This window comes from Coffea arabica, chromosome 8e, assembly GCF_036785885.1.
Source record: "Coffea arabica cultivar ET-39 chromosome 8e, Coffea Arabica ET-39 HiFi, whole genome shotgun sequence".
In the NCBI taxonomy this organism is placed as follows: domain Eukaryota; kingdom Viridiplantae; phylum Streptophyta; class Magnoliopsida; order Gentianales; family Rubiaceae; genus Coffea; species Coffea arabica.
Genome location: NC_092324.1, coordinates 44,870,175 through 44,881,025, shown reverse-complemented (window position 1 = coordinate 44,881,025; position 10,851 = coordinate 44,870,175). Strand labels below are relative to the sequence as shown.

At 35.5% G+C, this 10,851-nt stretch overlaps 2 protein-coding genes across 2 annotated transcripts; both read left to right on the top strand.

The window, feature by feature from the left end:
- Positions 1-464: 464 nt before the first annotated feature.
- LOC113703156 (BURP domain-containing protein 5-like) lies at positions 465-2,089 on the top strand. The gene is made up of 3 exons (XM_027224433.2): positions 465-623; positions 736-835; positions 1,097-2,089. Exons 1-3 carry the CDS (start codon positions 582-584, stop codon positions 1,879-1,881), a joined length of 927 nt encoding a protein of 308 aa, XP_027080234.1. The 5' UTR covers positions 465-581; the 3' UTR covers positions 1,882-2,089.
- Positions 2,090-9,240: 7,151 nt separating this feature from the next.
- LOC113703153 (BURP domain-containing protein 3-like) lies at positions 9,241-10,851 on the top strand. Its single transcript, XM_027224430.2, has 3 exons — positions 9,241-9,401; positions 9,514-9,613; positions 9,906-10,851. Exons 1-3 carry the CDS (start codon positions 9,360-9,362, stop codon positions 10,709-10,711), a joined length of 948 nt encoding a protein of 315 aa, XP_027080231.1. The 5' UTR covers positions 9,241-9,359; the 3' UTR covers positions 10,712-10,851.

Genomic DNA, 10,851 nt, shown 5'->3' with positions numbered 1-10,851 from the left:
TTTCATAGTAAAATTACGTATATATTCTTAATATTTTATTATTTATTAAGAAAAAAATATTATTTTATTTATTTTTTAAAAAATAAAATAATTATTTTTTATTTTTTTGGAGCTCGAGCTCGAGCTTGAAATTGCCGGCTCGTCGAGCTCGAGCTTGGTAAAATTCAGTCGAGACTCGACTCGATTAGCTTAAAATTCGACTCGACTCGGTTCGTTTGCAGCGCTAATCAGACCAAAAAGCACTTATGATATGGTGGTGTTGGAAGTTCAACTCTTACTTCATATCAAATTATTATAATATGTGATTATTTTAATAACTTTTTTTAATGGAGTTTCTACTCTCATCGACTTTTCTTCTCTCAAAATTGTGATAGATTAGTTTATAAAAATCTTGACGAAACTTTTCCCTCTCCCGTGAATAATTGATCAAATAATTAGCACTCTACTGCAGCTCTTCCACTATAAATAATGCTAGTACTATGGTTCTTGTGCTACTACTATCTCACCTCAATATTTTGGGTTCTAGTACCGTCATCGCTGGGTCTTACGTACTGGCATTCTACTGTGGCTAGTATTATTTGATGGACTTGCTCAAGCTCCTCTGTTTTCTGACATCTGTTTCTGTGAGTAAATTATTTGAGAACCTAAGCTATTTTAAATTCGTGATAATTTGCCTGTACTTGGGAAGCGTAGGAACTTACTCATAAAACTCTTTTTGGGTGTCGTGATAATCAGCTAGGAATTGCTGCAGAGCATGCAGATCTTGAAGTTTATTGGAAATCCAAGCTTCCAAACACTCCTATGCCAAAAGCTGTGAGAGATATCATACAGAACGGTTTGTCTGAGAAGTGCCACAATTTAATTTATTTTTCCGTAATATTACCAAAATTAACCTTTGACACTAACTCAAAAGAACAAAAAGTTTAGATTTTTCCTCCTTTGGAAAATTAACGATTTATATATCTTTTATATAAATTTAAATCTCGTAAATATATGAAATATTTGATGTTATATATTATTAGTTTAATAATGTTGTTAAAATTCGCTCCATCAAAATATTTGATAATTTTCTTTGTTGCCCCTCCATTGACTGCAGGAAAGCCTCCAGGAGTTGGCGCACTCAGCGCAAGTCCCCAGGCCATCCCATTCCGTTATGGTAGATATATGATCAGATATGGTAAAAATCCTGCCGACGGCCAACTTCTTAATCACCAAAACGTAACAGTTTTCTTCTTGAAAATGGACCTCCATGGTGGCTCAATCATGAATCTGCAGTTTGTTAATTTACTGGAGAATACCGCGGCCTTCCTACCCCGCCAGGTGGCTGATTCCATTCCCTTCTCGTCCAAATCTGTTCCCGAAATTTTGAACAAATTCTCAGTGAACCCAAATTCAGTACAAGCCGAAGCTATCAAGGAAACCATAGCAGACTGTGAGGAGCCTGGGATCGAAGGGGAAGACAAGCGTTGCGCAACTTCTCTCGAGTCGATGGTCGATTTCACTACTTCCAAGCTGGGGAAAAATGTTGGAGCAATTTCAACCGAAGCCCAGAAACCAGATCCGAAAATCTTAAAATATGTTATTGTGGATGTTTCCAAGTTGAATAACGATGATAAAGCAATCGTTGCTTGCCACAAGCAAAACTATGTCTACGCAGTTTTTTACTGTCACACCCTGCAGCATACCGATGCATATAGGGTTAATTTAGTTGGAGCTGATGATGGGGCAAAAGCCAAGGCTGTGGTTGTTTGTCACGAGGATACATCAGCATGGAACCCAAAACATGTAGCTTTTCAGCTGCTAAAGGTGAAGCCTGGAAATGTTCCAATCTGCCATTTCCTTCCTGAGGATCACTTTGTCAGCTGGGCTCTAAAGCACTGAATATTCTGCACAAAGCTTCTGCGGCTTGGGAGTTCTACTGATTATCTCCCTATAATTAAGTTGATCCTTGTTTAGTCTCTTCTCTATCTCTATTGGTTGTATTAATTATCCATTATGTCAGTGTAATATTCCCCAATTATGTCAGTATTTATTAAGATAGAGAATCATGATTAAAATCAATAATACTATTAGTGTGTAGTTCCTATCATGGGCCATGATTAAAATTCATTTCCGTCAGTTGGGCCATTTGTGTAGTTCCTATCATGGGCCTGCAAGAGTTTTCCAACACGCACTGGGATCCAAATTTCGTTACCCGTCCATCACATTATTTATTTTTTATTTTTAGTTATTACTCCCACCACTTGATTCAACTATATGAAGTTCTCCTCTCCTAAATTTATTAGTTTGATTTTGATTTTTTACCATTGACGGTTAGTTTGAACGAAAAAAATTAATGGTGACAAATTAACCCAAACCATGGGGGAGGTGGGGGTTATATCTACGTTTTTAAAATGATAGGGAAATTATGTGATAAATCACCAAATCACAGGGGGATAAAAAGTAATTTATCCTTAAAATAAATTGAAAAGATTGCGGATCATTAGTGTGCAGTCATAAAGAAAGTATTTTTGAAAGAGGAACAAGAATTGTGCGTTGGAAGTATAAATAGCAAATATAGGAGATTTTAGAATTTTTCTGAAGTATTATTGTAGTATTTTTTTTTATTATGTGAAGAATGTGAGATTAAAAAAAATCGTTGAAAAGATTTTTTTTAAAAAAAAGTAACTGAAGAAAGCATATGTATGATGCAAGTAAAAAATTGTTTGGAGAGAAAACTAACATATCCAAACAAAATCTATCAGATTTTATGGTCTTACTCCTTATTTACCTACTTTGTCTCTACTTCCTCTATCCAATTCTCCTACTTTGTCCCAAGAAAATCTCACAATCTTCACTCCTGTTGTTTATCAATATTCGATAACAAAAAATCATAACAAAGAGTATGTGTAGTAAAAATGTGGTTGTATGGAGTCTGCTTAAAAAGCTTTCGCAGAAATTGCAGCCCTAGTACTGACTGTTGTTTGGTCCTTACATGATTAAGTCATGGTACTTTTGTGGTTCATATTTAGTTTGTTTCAATGGTTGCATGAACAAATAGAAGACTTTATTTCTAGAATTTTATCCACCATGTTTCCCATCTAATTAAGATTGTCTTCTTCCAAATAAAATTCCTTGTTTGATTTCCTATTTTCTAGAGATTTTTTTTGTAGAAAATTACTGTAATAATTTGATGATGTGAGATAAAAAAAAATGACTGAAAAATATGATCACAAAAAATATTAAAATTTTTCTAGTAAAAACTTCAATCCAAGCATGTTTTTCATCAGAATATGAATCAAACACTTCATTTATTTATTTTTTAACTTCCTTTTCTACTCTAAAAAAAAAAAAAGAACAGTTTTTTTAGTACATGTTCATTTAAAGTATATCCTTTAAACCGAATTGGACCGTCCTGTTGAATCCCAAACCGCTTATGGCACCGATCCGGTTCACTAACAAATCGAAAAGTCAATTGGAATCAATTAAATTCGGTCAAGAGCTGGTTGAACCACTTAAAATCGATAAAAAAAAAAAAACTGAAATTTTGGATCAGTTCATCCTAAATTTTATCTTTTAAAAATTTTAATGTCATCCAAGTTATTTGATATTAAAAAAAAAAATTGAACTTATCCATTTGATCCGTGAACTGGAAGTTCATCCGGTTCAATTAGCAGTCTAGGTTTAAAAGCACTAATTTTTTTTACCATGAACCAGCTGTGTGCTCGAGTCAAGTCCCATAAAGGGATCCAATGTTCGAGTGCTATCGAGTAGTATGGCTTGAAATCATGCTAGTTGGGTCCATGACAAACCCATTAAATTTTTGTTTTTTAAAGTCCAGAGGGCGAGATTTGATCTTTCAATCAATAGCTCAAAGAGGAATTTTAAATTTGTTCTGGTGACTAACTTTTTGACAAGTTAGTTATAAGGGGTTAGTAAATAGCAAGGCAGTCCCACAACACTCAACATCACTTGGAAAGGCTCCGGAAGAATGGACGCCTTCTCGGACTCGACATGAGTGGCGAGCAGTTGCACCATACATGTACCCAAGAACAAACCAAAACCATGAGCGAATTTAATGGGGTCATAATTGGAGGCGAAGAAAGTGATGGGTAATAATTAGACTGGTTTGTGAACTATGAGCTGCTTCCTCACTTTAGTAGCTGGTCAAGGATTAATGCTATCCAACAAGCTCTTAAGAAGACAAATTTTATTGATTCAACAACTTCCCAGTGCAACTCAAGGGAAGATGAGTATAGAAATTGTCCTCTCTACTATTCTCTTAAGGATGCATACGGAATTTTGGATTAGTGAATTTGAATTCAACTAAGATTGAATTTTAACTGTATAGATATGAAATGAGTGGATTTGAAGTACAAAGGAATTCAACTACATTCTTTGGTTAAGAATTAACCTAGGAGGAAATGACTTGCATTCTTTTGTTTTTACTTTCTTCTTCCCATGAATGAATAGGGATGTACGCGAACTGAACTGCTCGCGAGCTACGGTCAATGACTTGGCTTGAACTCGGTCAAATCGAGTTCGAGTCGAGTCTCGAGTTACTCGAGTACACATTCGAGTCGAGTCTCGAGTTACTCGAGTACACATTCGAGTCGAATTTGAGTCAGAATTTTGCAGCTCGTCGAGCCGTATAATTTAAATAATATATATGTATTATAATTATAAAATGACCATTATGGATATAATTTATGCTAAATTTACAAGCAAAGTGTCGAGTCAAAAAGTTTGATTACTCGACTCGATAAGGCTTGACTAAAGGTCGAGCCTTATCAAGTCGAGTCTCGAGCTTTTAAATATTTCCTCGAATCAAACTCGAATTTGAGAATTTTCGACTCGATCGAGCTCGATTCGAGCTCGAGTATAGTTACTTATAAGCCGACTCGAGCTCGACTCGGCTCAATTACCCGTATTCCTGTTACTGCTTCCTTATCGATCCCTTTTTTTGTTTTTGGCAATTGCACCGGTCATCAAGGCCACCTTCACTACTATCTCTCAAATAATAACATAAAAAGTTTTTAAAATATTTATAGTTTTCGATCTTTTCTTTTGAAGGCAGTGTCATAGGAAAACAAGGTACTACTGTACCAATGGCGAGTGACAGAGATTCTGGCGAATACTGGCGACAAGTGACAGTGGTGCCGAGAATGCCATTTATGGAAAAAGATAGAGAAATGTGAAGGAAGAAATTTCTAATAACCTGCTATTTGGGTGAAGTTAAAATGCCATTTACGAAAACTTTTATTCTTCGGTTGAATTCTCAATAAAATTGGAACTGTATTAGATATAAATTGCATAAGTAATAATTATCTTACAAAACAAAGTCAAAATGGTCAGGTCAAAATAGAAACGTGGGAACTGACTTATTGGATATAAAACAACTTCGTGGAACGTTTCAACCAATACTCCAAAGATGCTTGGAGGCCAACAGGTTGGAGCTCGCAGTATTCAATTCGAAGGGTCACCACCTTAGATAACCATTGGACAAGATATTTTTTCCGAGTACGGACACTCACAATCCATTATCTTACCCAAACTTTTTAGGTGATATTATACATAATTTACCCAAGTTTTCCGTTTAAAAATTCATATATACAATGATGATATTCTAACATCGAAATTAAGCGTCAAAAAGGACCATGATGCTTTCATACAATGAAATCAGCAACATGATGCTTCAAAATATCAACTCACTTAGTTTATATATGGGACCATGGACTATGTGGTCTTCAAAAAGCCCGGAGTCTAGGTTTAATTTTTAATTTCAGAAAAATGTTAAATGAGTTTGAAAGCCATTACCATGGAGAATAATTTGGCAACTTTTAGCTAGATTTTTTTTAATCTGCAAAATTTCTATAAATCATAACAAAATACTTGCTCAAGTTATCGAGTCTGTGCAATAATAAATACTTGCTCAAACAAAATATAATTTCTATAGATAGTGATAAGTAGGGTCGAATCCACAGGGACTGGGAGTAATTTGTTTCTACTAAAGTTCAAGTTATGGGGGGATTTTATAGAAATTAACAATAAGTTATGCTAATCGAATATTGCAATTAAATAAAAATTAAATGGCAAACAGAAAAAACTCAAATAGTATTGGACAGCTCTAGTCAAGAAGCAACTTCGGAAACGGTTCTCCTAATTAATCATTGATGCAAGAATAATTCCACATATAAACTGATAAGCTAGTTATAATTGTCAAACGGGCAATGACAACCAATTTCTCCTTAATTATCGATAGTTAAGGTACGACCGTTAGCTATTGCCCTAATTGCAAAATGATCCTAAATACGGCTGTAAATTAAATTCCACAATTGCTTTAAGATTTAGAGAAACCCTATCCTAACCACAACACATTACGAGGGTTGTTTACAAATTATTCCGTATATTTCTCTGATATAACCACAATTGTGCCAGTTGCCACTAAGTTATAACAATCAAATAATTACGGATTTAATTATTCTAATTGTTTCTAGGTTATTGAATTAATTTAACATCCTGGCCAGAGATAATTGATTAATACAACAACAATAAGAAAATAAAGCAGAAAATATACGAATATCAAAAAATAAAAGAAAAAATAAAATTAATTAGATCTCACAATTTAAGTTGAATTAAATATTTTATTATTTCTTGACTAGAAAAAGAGATTTAACTCATCTCCGTTGAATCAATCTCATGTAGATTTGCAGCAGCAGTTGTCGCGCCAAATTGAGATGAAGAAGCCGATGGAATAATAACAAGGATTAAGGAGAAACTACAAAACCCAAAAAGAATGACTAATGTTTTCTTCGTGGCTCTAACATACGATGGAAATAGTCACATGAATAAGACGAAAAAGTCAAGAGCAAAAAGGAGTCAAGATTGACTGCCTGCCCTCTTTCCTATCTAATTTCCTACTTAGTGTACGGTTGTCCAGAGGAAAAAGGAGAAGAGTCCTCCTAGTCTCTCTTGACTCCACTTGTGGCGGCTAGCTCCTCTCCAAAAGCTAAGTGGAGTCCTCCTCAATGTGCAATTCCCTTCTGTCTCCTAATCAACCGTAGCCCAAAAAAAGTTAGGAAATCTCCTAATTGGCACGTTTCCTATTTTTGATAAGTTGCCTTTTTCAATTCAAATCTAACAATCAACTAATGGAATGTTTGCGGCGCCATGCTGCACTTGTAATTGGCAACGGGTGTCGGTCACCTTTTTTGCATTTTCTGGACATATTAAGGTCTGGCTTGACACACCTATGCCAAATTACAATTGTATTGGGAAATTTGCACCTTGTTATCGTGCTTTGTTCCAACTCCGTGCAATAAGCATGAATGGCAAAAATGAATAAAATCTGACAATTAATCTACATTTAGTAAAGTAATAGAAAAAATTAATTATAAAATAAATGATAAAATTACGATCTATCATATAAATATGTATGTATATGTATATATGTATGTATATTAAAAGGATTAACTTTTTATACTAATAATATAGTAATTTTATTTATGCACTGACAGACTGACAGTGCAGTGATTTTTTATAATAGTTATATAAATTTTCTTGCATGAGCATATATTTTGGACAAGGGGTGCAACCGTTTGTGCCGGTTTTTGCATTTTGTAACAGCGTGTAATATTTTTTACACATCGCGTAACTTTTTTTACACATGAAGTAACTTTAGAACAATTTTTTGTAGGCCCCACACATAGCGTGAAAATCGAGTTACATGCTGTAATTTGAGCCGCACAAATTTTTGAACCTTCAGGACCGTTCCTTCCTGCCCCATTTCCATATATTTTATACTAGCACTTCTCTCACATGATCAAATATCAATAGGTAGTACAAGATAGCATATGGCCTATAAATGAGTGCGTAGATCGAGGCTATCTGAATGCTTTATATTGTTTTGTGTACAGTGAAAACCTAATGCAAGTTGATGGCAAACAGTCAAATTTTCAAGCTCATCACCAAAACCCACATGCTTTAATTATACAACTAATTGTAGTTTCATTTTCATATACACGTAAACCATATATAACTAACCTTTTGTTCATACCAAAGAATGACTTATAGAGATAACAGCTTCCTCGTTTGGGCTTAATTTGGTGGCGCATCTAAAAGAACAGTATCCAACATTTTAATATATTCCCTACTTTTACGTGTGTCATAATTATGCGGAATTTAGGTGAGCTTAGGAGACAATTTTAGGTGCTTAGAATTCTCAACATATTTCATCAGTTGATAAGCAAATGGGATTTTGTTGTTCAGTATTATACAACCAGACGCTGAGTTCTCAATATGTTTTTAGTCGTTACTACTTTATCAGTAATTGGGTACATTACATGAGAATTTAGATACTCACGATTTCTCGTGGTATAATTATGTTGGAATTCAAGCACGAAACTAATAACTATTGAAAAATCAAGAGTAGAACAAGTTAAGATAAAATCAAGCCAAATCATGAAAATATAAGTGATACACAAGATTTAACGTGATTTGTTTCAATCAGCAGAACTACATTTACAGAGAAAAAGGCCCATTATTTTTTATGTGAGAGAGAATCTACCTACAAAAAATATAACTCGAATCCCAAATACAATCCCTGTCTAACATTTCTTATCCCACGTTTATGATTACATGGTTTTTCTTGTTCATATATTTGCAGCAGTATGCATTTCATCTATTTACAGGATAACCAATATCGAAATAATAAAGGAAATAAAGTCATATCATACAAATAAGAAAAATTGCTTACTAGTTAAAGTACTTGCTTACCACACAAAATAAAAGAGCGTTTAAAAGAAAAATATGCCAAATAAGATGCCAGCTTTCTCACTGCAAATTTAGGTGATAATTATGTACACTTATATAAACGAGTGGCCAATTTCCCAATGATACGTCTATGAAGAATCTTAATGGTAGCTACGGTGCAGGTGTATAGTAACTATGTCAGTGCTCCGTTGTTTTGTTTTGTTTTTTTCCTTTTTTGATTTGGTATTTCGTTTGTTTCAAGGACATAATAATTATAAAATATAAACACTTGATGTTGAATGGCGCAGACCTGACAAGTACAGCCATTAATCGCTCAAGCCAGCGGCCTAAAGTCTGGTGGCCGCCATCCTGTGGTTAAGCAGCCTTAAGCCACTAGAAAAGTAGCCACTATTCTGTGGTCACTGTCAAGCACTCAACTCTCGAATAATTGATCAAATAATTAGCACCCGACTGCAGCTCTTCGATCCACTATAAATAATGCTAGTACTATATGGTTCTTGTGCTACTACTATCTCACCTCACCTCACCTCACCTCAAAAATTTTGGGTTCTAGTACCGTCATCGCGGGGTCTTGCGTACTGGCATTCTACCGTGGCTGCTATTATTTGATGGACTTGCTCAAGCTCCTCTGTTTTCTGACATCTGTTTCTGTGAGTGAATTATTTGAGAACCTAAGCTATTTTAAATTCGTCATAATTTGCTTGTACTTGGGAAGCGTAGGAACTTACTGATAAAACTCTTTCCGGGTGTCGTGATGATCAGCTAGGAGTTGCAGCAGAGCATGCAGACCTTGAAGTTTATTGGAAATCCAAGCTTCCAAACACTCCTATGCCGAAAGCGGTCAGAGATATCATACAGAACGGTTTGTCTGAGAAGTGCCGCTTCCCTATTTTTACTACTTGTTCTGCTTCTTCTATTGCTCGGGTAGATACTAACTCAAAAGAACAAAAAGCCAATGCTCCATGGCCTCCCAGTTTTAAAAAGTTTGGATTTTTCCTCCTTTAGAATATTGACTACTTATATATCTTTTATATAAATTTAAATCTCGTAAATATATGAAATATTTGATGTTATATATTATTAATTTAAAGTGTTAAAATTCGCTCCATCAAAATATTTGATAATTTTCTTTGTTGCCCCTCCATTGACTGCAGGAAAGCCTCCAGGAGTTGGCGGTCTCAGCGCAAGTCCCCAGGCCATCCCATTCCGTTTTGGTAGAAGATATTTTACTTATGGCCATGGGGTGGTCAGAGATGGTAAAAATCCTACCGAAGGCCAACTCCGTAATCACCAAAACGTAACAGTTTTCTTCTTGAAAAGGGACCTCCATGGTGGCTCAATCATGAATCTGCAGTTTGTTAATTTACTGGACAATACTACGGCCTTCCTACCCCGCCAGGTGGCTGATTCCATTCCCTTCTCGTCCAAATCTGTTCCCGAAATTTTGAACAAATTCTCAGTGAACCCAAATTCAGTACAAGCCGAAGCTATCAAGGAACTGATAGCAGACTGTGAGGAGCCTGGGATCGAAGTGGAAGACAAGTACTGCGCGACATCTCTCGAGTCTATGGTTGATTTCACAACTTCCAAGCTGGGGAAAAATGTCGGAGCAATTTCAACCGAAGCCCAGAAAACAGATCCGAAAATCTTAAAATATGTTATTGTGAATGTTTTCAAGTTGAACGACGATGATAAAGCAATCGTTGCTTGCCACAAGCAAGACTATGTCTACGCAGTTTTTTACTGTCACACCCTGCGGCGTACCGATGCATATAGGGTTAATTTAGTTGGAGCTGATGATGGGGCAAAAGTCAAGGCTGTGGTAGTTTGTCACGAGGATACATCAGCATGGACCCCAAAACATGTAGCTTTTCAGCTGCTAAAGGTGAAGCCTGGAAGTGTTCCAATCTGCCATTTCCTTCCTGAGGATCACTTTGTCAGCTGGGCTCTAAAGCACTGAATATTCTGCACAAAGCTTCTGCGGCTTGGGAGTTCTACTGATTATCTCTCTATAATTAAGTTGATCCTTGTTTAGTCTCTTCTCTATCTCTATTAATTGGTTGTATTAATTATCCATTATGTCAGTGTCATATTCCCCAA